A 16866-nucleotide genomic window follows, 5' to 3' on the forward strand; every position below is an offset into this window, starting at 1 on the left:
TGTGCGCTTTTTTAGTCTGCGGTGACTCACTGCTCTCCATTGTAATGGATGCAAGGCTGAACGATGGCACAACTTAAAAGAGCTGCTACTCCTTCAGTGCACTGCTGTTTTTTTTAGAGGGACAGACAATAAAAGAGCTCAAAAAGAGGAGCGAGACAAAGCCTGTATCATTAACCTTTCAGTTAAGTGTGTCTCTTCATGTGTGTGTGCAACATTTCAAGTTCCTCCGCCACTTTGTTGAACATCAAAAGAGTGTGTGAATGAGAAAGCACACACACAAACATTGTGTTGAAGGTGGACGAATATGTTCGACCGATATGCGTTATTCAACAGACAATGCCGATATTAAGAGAGCAGGGCGGCCAGTCACCAATGAACAATGGCAATGTGTTTGTTTTTTTATCTGATAAAATACCAGTAAATACATATAATAATAAGTACAAATGATAATCACTTTACTGAACTTAGTTTTAAACAATAATTAATACAACATTGTTTAAATGTTCACATGTAAAGAACTATGCTTCGTAAAAAAAAACACCTTATATAGGAAAAATCAATACTGCAATAGGCATTACTTGGCTCGATTAAGAGCACTATCTTGAACACGTCCTCACTGTAATGTGAGATTTGTAGTTTCAGTCTGCACGATATTGGAAAAACCTGACATTGAACTTTCTTTTCTCTTCTGCGATATACATGAAAAGATACTGGAAATGTTCCGAAGACGCCAACAAAGTGCCTGTCTTTAGTCAACATGATCATTACTCAAGTCCGAATATTTCCCTATAATTGACATTGCATTTATTCTTGCATACGAATATTCATTTTTTGTACACACAAGTTGTGCTCGATGACTGGCCCTGTTTTGATACATTGATTACGAATGATTGTGATTGGTGTTTGCCTGTGTGTGCAGAGCCTGCATATCTCGCACCATGAGTATGCAGTAACCAATTCATCAAATAAATAAATGATGTTCTATCAGACAGATATGGCATGACTTGACATTGCACGTTCTGCGATGTGACTTTAGCGCATGCGTACATTGAAATGTCCGTGAAACGATACATCATGCAGCCATGCTTGGTTCAGCCCTGAGATTACTATTTTCTCTCCAACTCGCCCTGTCTGTGGGCCGGTTCAAGGACAAGTCCAGTAGTAATGCCTTTACCAGACTACATTGTGTGTACGTACTTAGCATGTGTTTGCATGCTCTACATGGTGTGCTACATCAAAAAACGTGGAACTACGCATGTGAATTTCTTGCACAAAGGCACTGACTGGATGAGTGAACCAGTGCCAGTGGCAGAGTGTATACTGAAGTAACAGATACTTTCTCCTGTTATTTGCAAGAGGAGAGCTATGAAAAAGTAGAAAAGAATGTGTTGTATAACGTTCATGAATTCCAGACCTGGTCTAATGACTTAAAAAGAAGGGGGCCGGCAGGATTAAGAGATTTGCCATGTTTCCCCTACCTGCCTCTCCCTTCTTCCCAGTGCCCTAAGAAACATCTCAACAGCCATCTCTTGTGGAAGAGGCTGGACAGGACAGCACTAGCCCCTGCTTCCTGTGCTGCAGGCTGCAGCTTTGTCAGATCCCTGCTCAGGAGAAACCATTAGTCCACGGCTCGTCTGATAGGTTTGACACACGTGGGGGTCTGTTCAAGGCGAGAGCCAGAGGCAACATGGGATCGGGGTCTCGGATCACTAAGAGGGAGGAGACGATAGAAAAGCCATAGCAGGCTGCTGAACTGATGACCATATGGAAATCCAAAAACACAACCACGTCTTCACACAGAATAATCTCTGCATCAACAGCTCGGAAATGTTTCATGTGTTATATGCTAGCTTTAAATTTGTCCCTGAAGATCCTTCCTTTTTTTTTTTACCCAAACAGCTGGTAATCACAGAAGAGTCAACGTTCTTTTCAACAGGCGCTGAGGCAAAGCAGGGGGAAATTGTGAGCTTATAGCGATTTTATTCATAGCTTTATATAACTGCCAGTGTCGCCAAGGGGCAGATGGGACAGATGGGGGCGTGACTCTACTGCTGTTGATGTCGGGGTCTCGTATGGTAAATGTGAACTGAGGCTTGCAGCAAATATTAGAGCAGGCATGCTACTTTTACTTTTACTGTAGTGTCAAAAAAGACTTGAACTGGACGTCAGTGAGTGAATTCATTAGCATGCAAACAACTGGAGGTTTCAATGCATATCCACATCCCTGTTGATATGTCAAATCTTCCCAATCATTCTTCGATCTGGAGTCAAACCTATTTCCTGATACCATTCTGATTATTCATATACCAACGTTTCATCTAGAGTACTACCACACTATGAAGTGTGGGTTGGTATTAAGGGTTTTTATGAAACAAAAAAAGGCCCAGGCACCTCGACTTGAATAAATATATTCATGGTATGCCACATATGAAAAAGCTAAGCTATGCCCAGCAGTGCATCCCACATGTAAAGAAGTGAGGAGCCCTGAGGAGCCCTGGACAGGCTGTTATCTCATCCAGGGAGATAGGAAGTATGGACAGGAAATACAGAGGGAGGGGGAGGAGAGGGCCCATATGGGAAGTGCAGTGTAAACAGTCTCGGTTTTTAATCATCCCAGCTCACGTTCGGAACTGGACGCACTTTGATGTTCTCCCTCAGCGCCGCCTCCGCCCTCCCATCGCTCGTTCCCAAACTGCCGAGCTGAGGGCCCGCCAGGGGAACGTGCAGATAGTGTCCTCGGACAGAGGAGGGCTCGGGGAGAGACGAGGAGGCATTCAGTACCTTGTGGGACACTGAGAAGGGAGGCGAAAGAATGTGAAGTGGTGCAGAGTTAACTGGTGTTCAGTCAATTGCCTGCCCTGCCTTAATTATAGCTGATGTATTTAAGGGAGCTCTCAAAGGTCCATTCAACATTTCAAAGCACAAAGACCAAAAAAACACAGAGTGAGGAAGAAAAGAAAGTTAAGATTAAGAGAAAATAGGTGGAGCTCTTATGATTGGACACAATGCCCACTGGAGGATAAACCCCTTCTCTCCAAAGAGGAGAGTCGCTCAAGTTCAAAGCTCTCCCAGAAGCCATTGCATTGCTCCTCTGCTCATAATGCAAGCTGTTTTTAGTAAAAGGAGAGAGAGTCAAAATTCCTCACCACTTGTATTTGTCCAAATAGTGCTGGCCAGAGCCTAGCCAGTGTTCCAATGAACGTGTTCATTCAGAGGACAGGGCATACTTCCAGGGAGATCACAGTTTAATAGATCAGAGAGATGTGCGTACCAAAGTCTTGTGACTTGAATACACTAAGGGAACAAAATGGGATGTTCTTCTATCCAAAGCACTCCAAATGTGTTCCTCACATGTGTTTGCAAACATAATCTAAACAGGATCTAAAGATTTGTAAAAGAAATAAATCCAGTTCTACAAAACTTGTTTTCTGTTGTACTTTTTTACAGTGTATGTTTTTTAACCATTGTGTGACTTATACAAAAGCCTTGCCGTTTTTAAATGAAATGGATGTTTAGCTGATAAATGCCAGATAACAATTTTCTCCAAATCAACCTCCAGAATCTGATCATTCTAATAAAACAGCTCAAGGCTCAGAGGAGCGACATGTTCATCAAGATGTGTATGTGGCCAAAATGATAAAGAATAACTGTAGTTTATGTAAAGTGATTGGAATGCTTCGGCATGACCTAGAGTAAGACTGGGCTATCTTCTGGGACTCCCAGAATGCACTGGCTGACCTCCTAAACAGGAGTTATGCTTACTAGAAGAGAACTTGGCGTTGTGGTCATGATAATACATGAAGTGAGGACAGTTTAATCACAGAGCAGAGAGGACAAACTAAGATACAAATAAAAAGGACAAAGCCTGAGTGAGGCAGAGAATCTATGGAACTCAACCTCCTTTCCAGCGTTCACCCCCCACTCCCAATCCACTGGGAGACAAGGACATAAAGCGGGACTGTAGAGCAGCCTGCAGAGGCAATGAGGACCTGTTGGAACAGGCCTGAGCTGCAACAAAGAGCATCCTGCAGCATAACACCACCTCTGTGCACTGTGGGAGCAGCCCTGACAAAACTACACCTTCCTCTGCTCGGACAGAACTGACACCAACAGTCTGACTGAGGGAACAGAAGAGAGGACACAAGCGCCTGTACAGACTTTTTAACCAGCAGAAAGCAAGAAGAAACAGGATCATATCAGCAGAGCATTAACACTTGGCAAAGAAAAACATTTAGTCTGAATGTAGCACTATAGGGCTACCCCCTCTTCTCGCAAGTAATTGGTCATTTCGCTTTTTGTTGAGCAGGATTTCTTTAAGTGGATTAGTCAATATCTTACCAAGATCTCCAGAAACAACATTCGATCAGATGTACTTTATAGATCCACAATATGGTAGTTAAAACTAAATAGGTGCTTTTGCATGATTCTTTGTGCAGAACCTTTACAGAAGAGTGGTCTAAATCAGCTGGATTAGTTCAATCATACTTTATTTTATTTGTATATTTTTTCTTATAAGTTCTACATTACTGATCAAGTAACCATACCTTAAAATAAGTGGCTGAAGCTCATGGGTGACAGGGGATAAATACCTTTACCTGTATTTCCTCTACAGCACATTTACATGTGGAACACTACATAATAACTGTGCAAGGTTTTATGAGGAAGAAAGATAAAGAACGCTGGAAATCCCAGGGAGTGTCTTTGATCTCACCTGCGCTGTGATATGCCTCCATAACATGTTGTCAACATCCCACACAGACACATTAAAAGCCAAATCAGTTTTAACTGGAGAGGAAAACAGCAATGGCTTTTTACACAAGTGCCTAACAACTTTCTCTGTTGAAAAGTCAATCCTTATCAATTATGGATAACTGCAGCATCTGGCTTGCCATTCACAAAACCTCCCACGCCTGCTGAGTGAGAAGAGACAAGATCCTACAGTGCCTCAAATCTGTCGTCCCGTTTCTCTGGAGACGGTAAATAAATTGACACAGCTAGAGCTTTAAGGCCTGGGAGCCTTAATCCACTACTGAATCCTAAATATGCACGCTGAATAGAGCACATACTTTACATTTCAAAGGTAACGGCATGCTTTTTTTAAAAACCTAAATGGTAAAAAAACATGTTTGCTCAAATTAGGTTTGCATGAGTCTAAACATGATTTCAACCACACCTTCTTGTCAACATGTTGGAGGAGAAATAGATGCCATAAATAGAAACTGCAAAGTAATGCTTTCATCTTTGGAAAGATACACATAAAGAGGTTGGCAATCTCAACCCCACCCATGTTTTTAGAAAGGATAAGTAAAAATAGATTGAAGACCAAGTTACCTCAATAACACCTGTGCTGCATCACTATTGTTCAAGGAATGTAGATGTACTGTCATCACATGCTGAGTGGGAAACTCTCAGAAAGATGCAGACAGTGTACCGTGTAACCCATGGCCACTACAGTATGTTGATGCAGTATAGCAACAGTACAGGTGTTAACATCATTTGGTTTATCAGACAGTGGATGCTGTGTAAACAGTTATTTAGTCTGGAGAAACATGTGGGTCACTGCACAGGAGGAAGAAATGAACTAAGGTACGACAGTCTGTCCTAAAAACTCATTTTCAAATGAATTTTACTTTTTATAATGTATGGACTTTGAATGGTAGATTATTACTCTGCAGGCACCATTTAACTTCATGCATGATTTTTCTTATGTATGGGAGAACACTCAAGTTTATAAATGCGGTCTCTAAATTATCTGCACATTCAGATGTTAGAAAAGTGGGACATCTACAATACAAATGTCTATTTGAGGGTCCCCTGGGGAAAAGGTGTTATAAGAGCAACAGGCAAAAGTATATTAAAGCAGAAATTATTCCAAGTGGTAAGGCTGTCTATCAATATTCTCACTTCTCTACCTAATTAAGTGTCATTAATCAAGGCATTACATTCCTAAGAGCTTTCAGGGCACTATTGCATGGGAGCCTAGAGTGGTGGGGCCCCAGCTGAACAACAGGTGCCCACCCTGCAGCCCTGAATTCCCTCTTTTTAGTATGTTTGGGGGTACATGATGAGAGAGTGGGCAGACAGTAGAAATACATTGAGTGCTTTATTACACCTTACCTGCATTAGTTTTCCCTCCGCCCTGCCGGCACTTCCTCGCACGAACACCCCTTGCAGAGTGATGGGCTTCCCCGTCGACTCTTGGTTCAGCAGTGCCACCTTGATGACCGCTCGCTGGAACGGCCGCTCGGACTCCAGGCCCGGCTGGCCCAGCACCACCTGCAGGGCCGCCATGAGCAGCCACGGCCAGAGCCCGGCCAGGCGCCGCTGGGGGACGGTCATGGCCTCGGCTGTAGCGGCGGTGCCCGGCCGCACATGGTGGACTTCAAAGCAGGCAAGCGCCGCGGGTAGACAAACGGAGAAAATATGTGTATATATTTATACGTCCCCCACTTCTTCTCTCCGCGTCGACGACTAAACAGATACAAACCAAACTTTTAGAGCTGGAGGACTGCCATCATAACTCATGCGTGAATGTCCTAAAACTTCCATTCAGCACCAGTTAATATTCAAACTCGAGACGTTATAGAAAGCAGTACCCACATGGAACAAAGAATATCTTCCGAGTTACAATGAGCTTGAGCTTGGAACTTTTATCCAGTGTCATTAATGTGGGTGGCGAAACACTGCATGCTCAAAGGCACCATGAAGACACGCTGTGTCGTGTTAGAGCTTGAAGTGTGCAGTAGTTGTCCAGCAGCCTGAGCTTCACCAGATACACAAGTGTCCTCTTTTGTAACGTGTTTGCGTTATGGTTCAGCTGTAGTATCCTCTCCCCAAAGAACGGCAGGTCCTGTGAACACTGTATCAATATTCATCTGTATCCAAACTCTTATTAATATTACAGTGTACACGAGTCACTGTACCTTACAATCACAGTGTGTGAGTTTCCAAACAGCGTGAGAAGATAAAGCACATCCTGTGGGCGCAGATATTTCTGGATAATTCCACAAAAAACGCAGAAAAGCGACGACTTGAACTTCAAAGGCTGGGTTACAGGTTGCCGCCGGAAAGTTATAAGGCATGTTGACAGATAAAGCAGTGCCAAAAAGTTGAGTAATATTCTTTACAACCGAGGAGTTGCGAAAAAATAACCCTCAAAGAAGTTGTTAAATTCAGAACACCGCTCTATCTAATTATTAACCAAAGCAAATGGACCGTTGACTTACGTCGCTTATAGCTTGGTAGTTATATACTGGGTCCGAAACCAAAGCGATTCCTCTAACAGACACATTAACTTACTTTCTACAGTCGGTGTTCATAAACGCTGTAAAAAGGAAAACACACAGGCATTCCCCTGAGTTCAGTGACTCCGCTGCACTGTAAGAAATTAGATACGATCCTCCTGAGAACACCGAGAGAAAATGAATTGTTTATCAAAATCATCAACGAGCACAGAGAAGAAATACTACAAAAGTACGGAATAAAAGTGGTCCAAACTCCTAGTGGTCTCCATTGAAAGTTGATAAAGTGGAGAGACACCGTGTACAGTTATGACACCGTCCCAAAAGTCTACCTCCCGGACTGTCTCTCGCTCCCCTGGGATCTCATTGACACTCTCTACCTGCTCTCTGTGCTGCTGCCTTCACGTGCCGTCAGACATTTTAGATTTTGAAGAAACGATACACATGACCAATCATGATGTGTTTGCGGGAGGATGGACTTTTGTCACCGGATTTGTTTTGACGAAAGATAAACTTAGTTAACAAGTGTTGCATGTAAATTAATGATGTTATGAGGCACAATTCTAAGTAAAAGTTACCACTTGTGTTTAATTCCTATTTTCACACAATGTGGTGTCAAATTACAGTCTTTGATAATAAACAGCTATGAAAAAAGACCTGTGTTACAAACTTGGTTAAAACCGTCAAACACTTACACGTTACAGAATTAATAAATACCTTACAAAATAATGCAATAGGAGCTTCCGAGTAGCACTTAAATGCCACATTGGAGGCTGAGGGCGGAGCAGCCAATCATGAGCGGCCCTGTCAAACACGAGTCAGTGGCTCCCTCTAGTGTACACACACCTACATAACCAGCTGCAGCGTCAACAGGAAATCATGACATACTGTACACATTACAAACTATAGCTTAATTATCAGAAGTATATTTCATTTTATTTATAAAGCTTTTGCAACGTGCCTTTAAAAACATGCCAGTTACACATTTTAAAAACACTGGAAATGGGGTGCATTAAATAATTAATAAAGGAAGGATTTGCAAGCACCAACTTGTCACCATGACAAAGCAAACAATCAATAGTAGATTAAAATATATATTTTCATTAATAAACATTCCATCTCTTTGCACCATTACAGCAGTAACTTGCTATGACAAACACTAGCAGATATTAACAACAGTAAGTCAAACATGTGCACATTAAAATAGGTGAGGCTGAGTTTGCCTTACTTCAGCAATTCTGTATAAATAAACTTCAAATTAAATTAATTGAAAACATCAGAAGGCAGTTACATTTAAAACAACACTTTTTTAAAGAGGTTAAACCTTACTTTCTACATTTTTAAAAAATGTATCACTAGCAATGAGTAAAAACACTAAAGGAAAATACACACAAATGTAAGACATATTACACATTTAGCAAAATAATGTAAATAAGATTAAAATTTCAACTCATCAACAAACCTTTCCACAACAAAAAATCATTGAAATGGAGATGAAGTTGTTAAAATGTAAGATAATAAAATACTGTAATGAATCAAGACTCTCTGTCACATTCAAATCAAATCAACAAGTTGAGATCTAAAAGGAAAAGAAGCAAACTGTTAGTAAACATGTTGCAACGACTCACATGTGAACTGCCTTTTCTTCTACCCGTTTTCATCTGAAAGTGCTATCTTAATGTTCAATAACAGCTTACCTAAAGATATGGTGTACTTCCTGTATCCTTGCTGCTGTTGGCATTGTTGGCCTGACTGGTTTCCTTTAGAGGCGACCTTTCCTCGACATCTATAAGCTCAGTGTCCTTTGCATCATCAACGGTTACGTGAGGGGCAGAGAGAAAAGCACATCAATTACATGGCTTCTGCTAAGCTGCTACAAATGTTCCTATAAATACATCATCAAAATGTAAAAATACACATCATGGATGAATAGACAGACCTCATCTAGTCTGTCTAGTCTATCATGACCTCATCTAGTCTGTCCTGGCAAAGTCTTTTGATTTTAGAAAAATAAAGCCTTAAGGAGACGTACAATGTAGAGGCTTACCTCAAATATGTCATATTCAGGCATTTTCTCAGGTACTGAAATCACAGACTTCTCGTCTTGTTTGTAATGAATCGGACCACTTTTGGCTGACACAGCCATTATGATGGGTCCAGGGCTCAAAGGGCTAGCTTTCATGGGGCTGGTCAGGTTGTCACTCATCATGCTGGTGTTGGAGACCGGCACTAACACAGGGCCCAGCTTCTCTGGGGTCACAACTCTAACCAGGCCAGCTCTACTGGGTGGAGTTTGCATCACCTCATCGGCAATCTGGAAGATTGTGTCCAAGTTGATGTCACATTTGTTCAACTCATGGTGTCCCTTGGTCTTTGATTCCTGGTGGGGGTCCGAATATGGAAACATGTTCACAGGATAGCTTGCCTTCAACAGAAAAATAAAAAGATTAGTAACAGTAAATGTCCAACATACTCCATCTTCCTAAACCAATAACGGATTTATTTTGAGGCACTGATAACATGACTCATGGAGCACACTTCAATTCCCCTACCTGGTAATATCTGTGGGGAGAGAGGGGCACTGGCTGAAGTCCACCAGCTGCCATATGGGAAGCCATAAGGCTCGGATGGCAGCACTGGTAGGCTTGAAAAAAGAAAAACAAATGTTTTTTTATTTTAAAATGCAGGATTTGAAGTTAAAACCTCAATGTTTACACTCTCACAAATCATTATTCATTCAACACAGAGATTAGTACATTTTAATAATAGCTCCAGCTAAGAATTATTTTGAGTGTTGATGAATTGTATGGTCTCTAAAATGTCAGAAATTGTGAAAAATGTCAAGAAGTGTTACCCAAACTAAATGTCTTGTCTACAACTCAAAGGTCTTCCTTTTACTTCCATAAAGGAGTAAAACAACCAAAATATTCATATTTAAGAGGCTGGAATCAGACCATTTTTACTTTATATATTTTTTTAAGTACATAATAGGTTACCCTAAATGTCAATTAATCTTTGTAACTAAATTACAGTACATTTGTATTACATTGTATGTAAAATAAAGGTCTGTCACTAAAATGATGCAAGCAGTGTGGTTTTTAACTCTTTCACCCATACTGCTAACATGTTCATTGGTGCCATGCTCACCTGCAGCCAAGTAGCCCGGCTGATATTGTGCATGAGAACCAGGAAAAGGAAAATTGGGATTTGCAGAGCTTGCACGGGCCAGTAAACTCTGCTGAAGGTGCATATGATTGGAGCCTGTGGTGAGTCCAGGGTAGTGGTGGCTTAAGGAGACTGGTATCCCTTTGTCTGCAGCAAAGACTATCGGCGAAAGAGCCGCACCATGACCCCTTATCAGGAATCGTGGGGGAACTGGGGTTCCATTGTGCGATGTCATGGCCTGAGCTTTTTTTGGAAGATAAGGATGTTGGGACTCCTGATGTCGGGGGCTATGGCTAGTCAGCAAAGAACTTCCTGCAGAATCTAGAGGGAAGCAAAGCATGGCAAACCGTTAAACAGCCATATTTGAACTGTAAAGCACTTATAAAAATTGCAATTGTAAACATTTGGTTCGGTTGGAAGTAATAAAGCTAGAACGGACCCATTCCAGCCCATGACAGGTTTAAGAAATAGTTACATTTTACAGTACACACCACCATAGGACAGCCATGAGAAGTAATGCGTAACACTTGCCTCTTTTCAAGTCGTGATCCATGCAATCACCTCCCCCACTGAACCGAAGGAATCGACTCAGGGGACGAGCTTTCACGTCCACACCAGCTTTTATCTTGGCCTTGTTCTCAGCGGTCAGTCTCCTCAGATTTTCAACAAATGCAGGCTTGTCTCGCTTGAAGTTTGGGTTTATAAATTGATGATATCCTGCAATGTATCCAGCCTGTTTAATAGGTTGATCGACTTTCTTGAAGCCATACAGATTGAGCTGACGGACAAAGCTTGAGAAGTTGGTTGTTTTGAAGGCGTCAGGTGAGGTGTTGGCTCTGGGAGACAGGATCTGCTTCTCAAAGAGTTGTTGATCAATGAGGATGACTTCGCCGTGAATGTCCCAGCAGATGCCTTCATTTAGCGGGTTGTTCACCAAACGCCATAGTTTGGCAGGAAAGTTCATCGGGTTGATCCCGTCAGGGAGTGAACTATCCCTAAAGTCCATGATGTTGTCTGAAGAATTGGAAACAGAGAAAAAGTTAGTGAACACATGGCTTTCCTTTTTTACACAAAATTGTATTAGGCTAAATCAAAAGTACATATCACAACAGACACAAATACAAAATAAAGCAGACATTGATATGTTTAACATTAAATAATACAAAAAATACACTTAAAATAAAAAAAATAAGGACAGACATTAGAAAATAACTATTATTTGGCTTCAGGAGGGTTTCTAAAAACGATGTTTCATAATTAGAATCAGAAACATGTTTATTGCATAGTAGAAATTTGTCTTGGTGTTTTTGGATTATACATAAACATACATACATAAAAACAAAACAGTGTTATAATCAAATAACCTGTTGTTTCATTACTATTTGTAACAAAGTGAAGCACTGAATTAATGTCAAATAAAATAGAAGCAAAGGGGGTTTTGAAGCTTAACTAGTCTGCTTATGAATACATAATGTTCCCAATAAAATAAAAAGTGAATACCACATGTTTAGAGATGTGTTACTCATAATGTCGAGTGTAGCGACAAAACTCTGAACTGAACAGTTTCTAGAGGCTGAGGTAGGCTCATCACTTTTACACGTTTCAATTAAAGAGATAATAAACAAACAATAACTTAAAGAGGACAAAGGGTCAACAGAAAATGACCGAGCCAGCTCACCCTCTGTGTCATACTAACTACTGGCAGACAACAGGTGGATTTACAGGTGGTGAATACAAATGCGTGTAATCTAAAATAACAGCAATAACGGAAATAATGAGTCAGGCATGGCTCCTGCATCGAGTAACAATTGCTATTGAGTATGTTTGTATGTACGTAAACGTTAAACAAATGGGCGTGTATCAGGCAAACCGTCATCAGTTACTTTCCGTTATGGTTCGTTTTAGCTAGCCAAGTAAGCGTGTATACAACATAACCGTATTATTAACCGGTAAATAAATGTCATAGACTAATCTAATAAAAGTGACATACCATTACCGTTAACTTACGGGGTGTGACACTTTTCGTTAATGTTAACGTTAGATAATTAATAACCCACTTTAACTACCCGTTAAGTAATCTAGTTATGAAGGAAAGTAATGAGCTAACGCTAGCTAATATTTCACACCTGGGAGTATTTATATTTAAAAAATATTGACTTCTGGCAAATGTCAACGATGGAGCTAAACTTTAAAAAGTGTAAAAGCTGTAAATTGTTAACTTTAACGTCAGTTAAGTTCCTCCAAGTGCTAACTTTAGCGGTAACGTTATTGCTAACGTTACTTATTTTATGTGAACGTTAACGTTAGCTCGCCAAGTAACCGATCTGTAAGAAATGATTGCAGCACATTACCGAAAGTGTACGTTTGCATAAATAATTTCAATATTGATATGCTGATTTGTGTATCATGATACAACAATAAGAAATATTATATTATGTAAACTGTACCTGGATCACACAACATGACTCTCTTCTTCAGAACCGTCTCGAGTTCCCGAACCGTTGGAGCTGTTGGAGTTTAAACGTTTCATCTGACACTGATTCTGGGCCAACTGACAGGGTTCTATGATGTTCTTCAACAGGGCAGTTTATCACCTTCTATTAGAACAAACATGGGGGGCATTCAAGTCCACTGCTTCTAATTAAAGGTGCACCGTGAAAAATCCCCAGTGATGTAAAGTAACTAAGTAGATTTACTCAAATACTGTATCTAAGTACAATTCTGAGGGAGTCTTTACTTGAGTATTTCCATTTGCTAGTTTTGTACTTATACTCCACTTAAATTGAGAGGTAAAATGTGGACTTTTACTCCACTACATTTAATTAATACCTTTAGTTACTTTGCACATTTGTGTAATGATGGGAATATATAATCACACTATAATAAGACTTTTGTTACACATTGAGTCAATTCACAAGCTACCTTGCAACATACAAAGTAATTCAAACTAGCTGCATCTTTACAAGCTTTGATAACACTCTAATGCATTACTAATTATAGTCAAAGAATACAATTTATATTATTCTTAAATTGGTCAATCAGCATAATTAGTTATTTTTGTAAAGTAAAAGTTAATTCAAAAGTTAGTTGCATATTGTCAAAAACAAAAAATGGGAAAATCCCTAAATTCATTTAAAAAAACCTAAGTGATGGTTGAAATCGGTTTAAATACATGCACGCATAAAGAAATAAATAACAATCAACATCTATTATATCCTATAATATTTTCTGGTCAGAAAGGGAAACATTATTTTTAATTAAAGTTTACTATATTATTGCATTGGGTTCACATATGTTCAAAGATGTATAATAAAATGTACAAAACACCTCAAACATAATTAATCGTTGTAACTGAAATTATATAACGTTTATCACATGCATATGCACATGCATATAACCTACTACGTTTCTGTTTGTATTCAGTTTATTTATTCACCACTATTTATATTACCTTGTTTTATTATCGTTTATGTTTTTTACCTATATTTAAACTAACCCAAAACACCTTTTGTGTCTTAAATTCGGATTTATCTTCTACCTGCAATACATTTATTTGGCTTTTAAATATATATATTACATAGCATTGTTGAAGGGAGCCTGTCAAACAAGATGTGTAATAACTCACTGCATTTTGTGTGCATGATGATATAGAAATGTAACCTTGAATCTGATGGAGATTATAAAGAATTGTGTACAGGCGCACATAGGGACCTCTATGCGCTGGTCTTTTAGGGCCTCGCAGTCAGTGACGTAATCCCCGGGCGACTGGGAAACATTCAAAACATTCATCTGTTAGATTTTTCGGTATTCAATTGTCCAGGAGCTTAACGTAATGGCACTGGAAACGGTCCCGAAAGACCTTCGCCATTTGCGAGCCTGTCTTCTTTGTTCTTTAGTGAAGGTAAACTTTAAACTGTGTAAAGATACGTTAAAGATAGCTTCTTGCTAACGTGTTAGCCGCTTTCTGTGCCGCATTTATTCTTCTGTTCTGTGTGTATACTGCTTTTTGTATTTATTTGTATTAGTTAATTGCCGAATAACACCCAAACTGACTGGTTAAACTCCTGGTATACTTGTTGAAAGTACGGTATTTAGTCCATCTCTAACAAACAATGTTTGTTTGGCTAAACTCAAACATGTAATGCTAATTACAGTACACAAACTAAAATACAGTTGAACAGGACTTGATAAAAGTAGACTGGGTACAACATTTCATGTCAGTTACGGTATTGAACAAAGCTAATATGGTTAATAGATTAGTCGATCAACAGAAACATAATTGTTTGAAAATGGATTAATCGTTACAGTTATTTAAGTATTATATATTTAGGCTAATAGTTAAACAATTACAACATTCAGCCTCTGAAACTATAGGATGTTCTGCTTTTGTCATATATCATTGTAAACTAAAATGTTTGGGCTATTTAGTCAAAATAAAATGAGGACGTCACGTTTGTTTTTGTGAAATTGTGATGGCCTTTTTTATTTGACGTTTTATTTACTAAACGATTATCGATCATTCATAAAATGCTCTGTCTTCTTTAGACCATTGACCAGTTTGAATACGACGGCTGTGACAACTGTGAGTCGTACCTCCAGATGAAGGGGAACCGAGAGATGGTTTATGAATGCACAAGTTCCTCATTCGATGGGTAAACACTGATTTGAGAATGTATTAATTAAAAAATGTTCAATGGTTTGAACGATTTTCTTAATTCTAACCAAAACTGTCTGTCCACAGTGTGATATCCATGATGAGTCCTGAGGACAGCTGGGTCGCTAAATGGCAGAGGATAGGTAAGGATGTAGGCCCATATTAAACCATTTACATTTCTAAGAACATGCCCTGTTTTTTAACGTTTGCTCAAGTAATTTTATTGTTATATGATCGAGTAATAAAATATGTGTATTTGTTTTTTCTTCATCTTACAGGTAACTTCAAGCCAGGTGTATATGCAGTGTCAGTGACCGGCAGACTTCCTCCAGGTACACTTTATCTAACTGTAATACTTCAATATGTAGCCAATTTCACACACCTAGAAATAATAGGTTTGGCTTTTTTTGTTCAGAATCTCCAACTTGTTAAGTATTGCATGTACTATACTCATTCACTGTTTATGTAACTAACTTTTTCTCTTTTCTGAAGGCGTTGTGAGAGAGTTGAAAAGCAGAGGAGTGATCTACAAATCCAGAGATACAGCAGTGAAGTCCTAAACCTGACGAAGAGACGAAGGCGGGACTAAATGTGTTTATGTCCGTCATGTCTTATGGAAATGCCCTTCAACTGTTCCATTTTTGTTTATTTTTGTTATTAGAAATATTAGCACGGGAGGTCAGTTTTTTAAGATGTTGTTTCTTTGAATAAATGCGAAAAATAAAGGTCTGTTTTTATACAAACAGAGAGTCATTTCTGCAACACAGTGATGCAAACACAGTGAGATTAGCTGATTCAGGGATACACAACTTGTTGTAGTAAACTTGTTGTTAAAAAAAAAAGCAGCGGGTGTCAAGAATATACTGTCGGTACTGGAAGTTTCACCAGAAAAAGTAAAAAATAAATAAAGTAATCACCAATCAAATTAAAATAAACACCAATGATAAAAAAAGATAAAGTAAAAGCCAACCATTACATTATAAAAACTAAAGCTAGCCCACAACTCCAAATTGAATACCAGATTAAATAAAAAATAAATAATAATTTGCTCAAATGCAAGCTCTTAAAAAATAAATCACCTATCAAAATACAATCAAATACAAAATACAATTATGTTAGGCAATGACATGTATTTTAAAATATAAACTATGCCCATCTCAATGCTGATATCAGCATTTAGTATTATAGTTTTAGAGTTATATACCTAAAGTAGTAGAGTATTATATTTTGTTAAACTTTACAAAATTAAAATCACCCAGAATGTACACAGCCTTAACTCGCCATTCTTTTTAAACCAAGAGAATAACTTGCATTTACAGAGAATTCACTGTAGTGTTCTTATAGCTACGCTAAAGAGAAGAAACTCAGTCTATCATCATGTGTTGACAGAGGGGGGAAAGTACTCCGATATTGTACTTGAGTAAAAGTAGAAGTTCCAAAGAAGTACAAAAAAAGTTCAAAATGTTACTCAAGTAAAAGTACAAAAGTATAAGCATCAAAATATACTTAAAGTACTTATTATGCAGATTGGTCCATTTCAGAATATTATATATTCAATCTTTTGTGATTATTATGAATGATGCATCATGTGTTATCAAAGGTAAAGGTGGAGCTAGTCTGAATTCCTTTGTATACTGCAGGGTAGATTGTGTGTTGACTCCAACTAAAGTCTTATTTTATTGTAGATTATATTTCACATCATAAATCAAAATCTGAGTAAAAATGTAGTGGAGTAAAAGTACACGATTTACCTCTGAATTGAAGTGGAGTAGAAGTACAAAGTAGCAGAAACTTGAAATACTCAAC

The 16866-nt window shown here is 38.9% G+C and overlaps 3 protein-coding genes across 3 annotated transcripts in view; 1 reads left to right on the top strand and 2 right to left on the bottom strand.

The window, feature by feature from the left end:
- The window catches only part of LOC117469909 (E3 ubiquitin-protein ligase RNF43), a 93014-nt gene extending 85440 nt beyond the window's left edge, over positions 1-7574 (bottom strand). The window contains exon 1 of the mRNA XM_034114386.1: positions 6118-7574. Coding sequence (XP_033970277.1) covers positions 6118-6339 — 222 coding nt within the window. The 5' untranslated portion in view covers positions 6340-7574. The remainder of the gene's footprint in view (positions 1-6117) is intronic.
- Positions 7575-8938: 1364 nt separating this feature from the next.
- hsf5 (heat shock transcription factor family member 5) lies at positions 8939-11412 on the bottom strand. Its single transcript, XM_034152791.1, is given in 5 exon segments — positions 8939-9069; positions 9294-9666; positions 9794-9885; positions 10389-10718; positions 10932-11412. Coding segments are annotated over 5 exon segments (1407 nt in total).
- Positions 11413-14126: 2714 nt separating this feature from the next.
- Positions 14127-15789, top strand: supt4h1 (SPT4 homolog, DSIF elongation factor subunit). The gene is made up of 5 exons (XM_034113632.1): positions 14127-14307; positions 14952-15058; positions 15148-15203; positions 15339-15392; positions 15553-15789. Exons 1-5 carry the CDS (start codon positions 14239-14241, stop codon positions 15618-15620), a joined length of 354 nt encoding a protein of 117 aa, XP_033969523.1. The 5' UTR covers positions 14127-14238; the 3' UTR covers positions 15621-15789.
- The last annotated feature ends 1077 nt before the right edge of the window (positions 15790-16866 follow it).

This window comes from Trematomus bernacchii, unplaced genomic scaffold (assembly GCF_902827165.1).
Source record: "Trematomus bernacchii unplaced genomic scaffold, fTreBer1.1, whole genome shotgun sequence".
Taxonomy (NCBI): domain Eukaryota; kingdom Metazoa; phylum Chordata; class Actinopteri; order Perciformes; family Nototheniidae; genus Trematomus; species Trematomus bernacchii.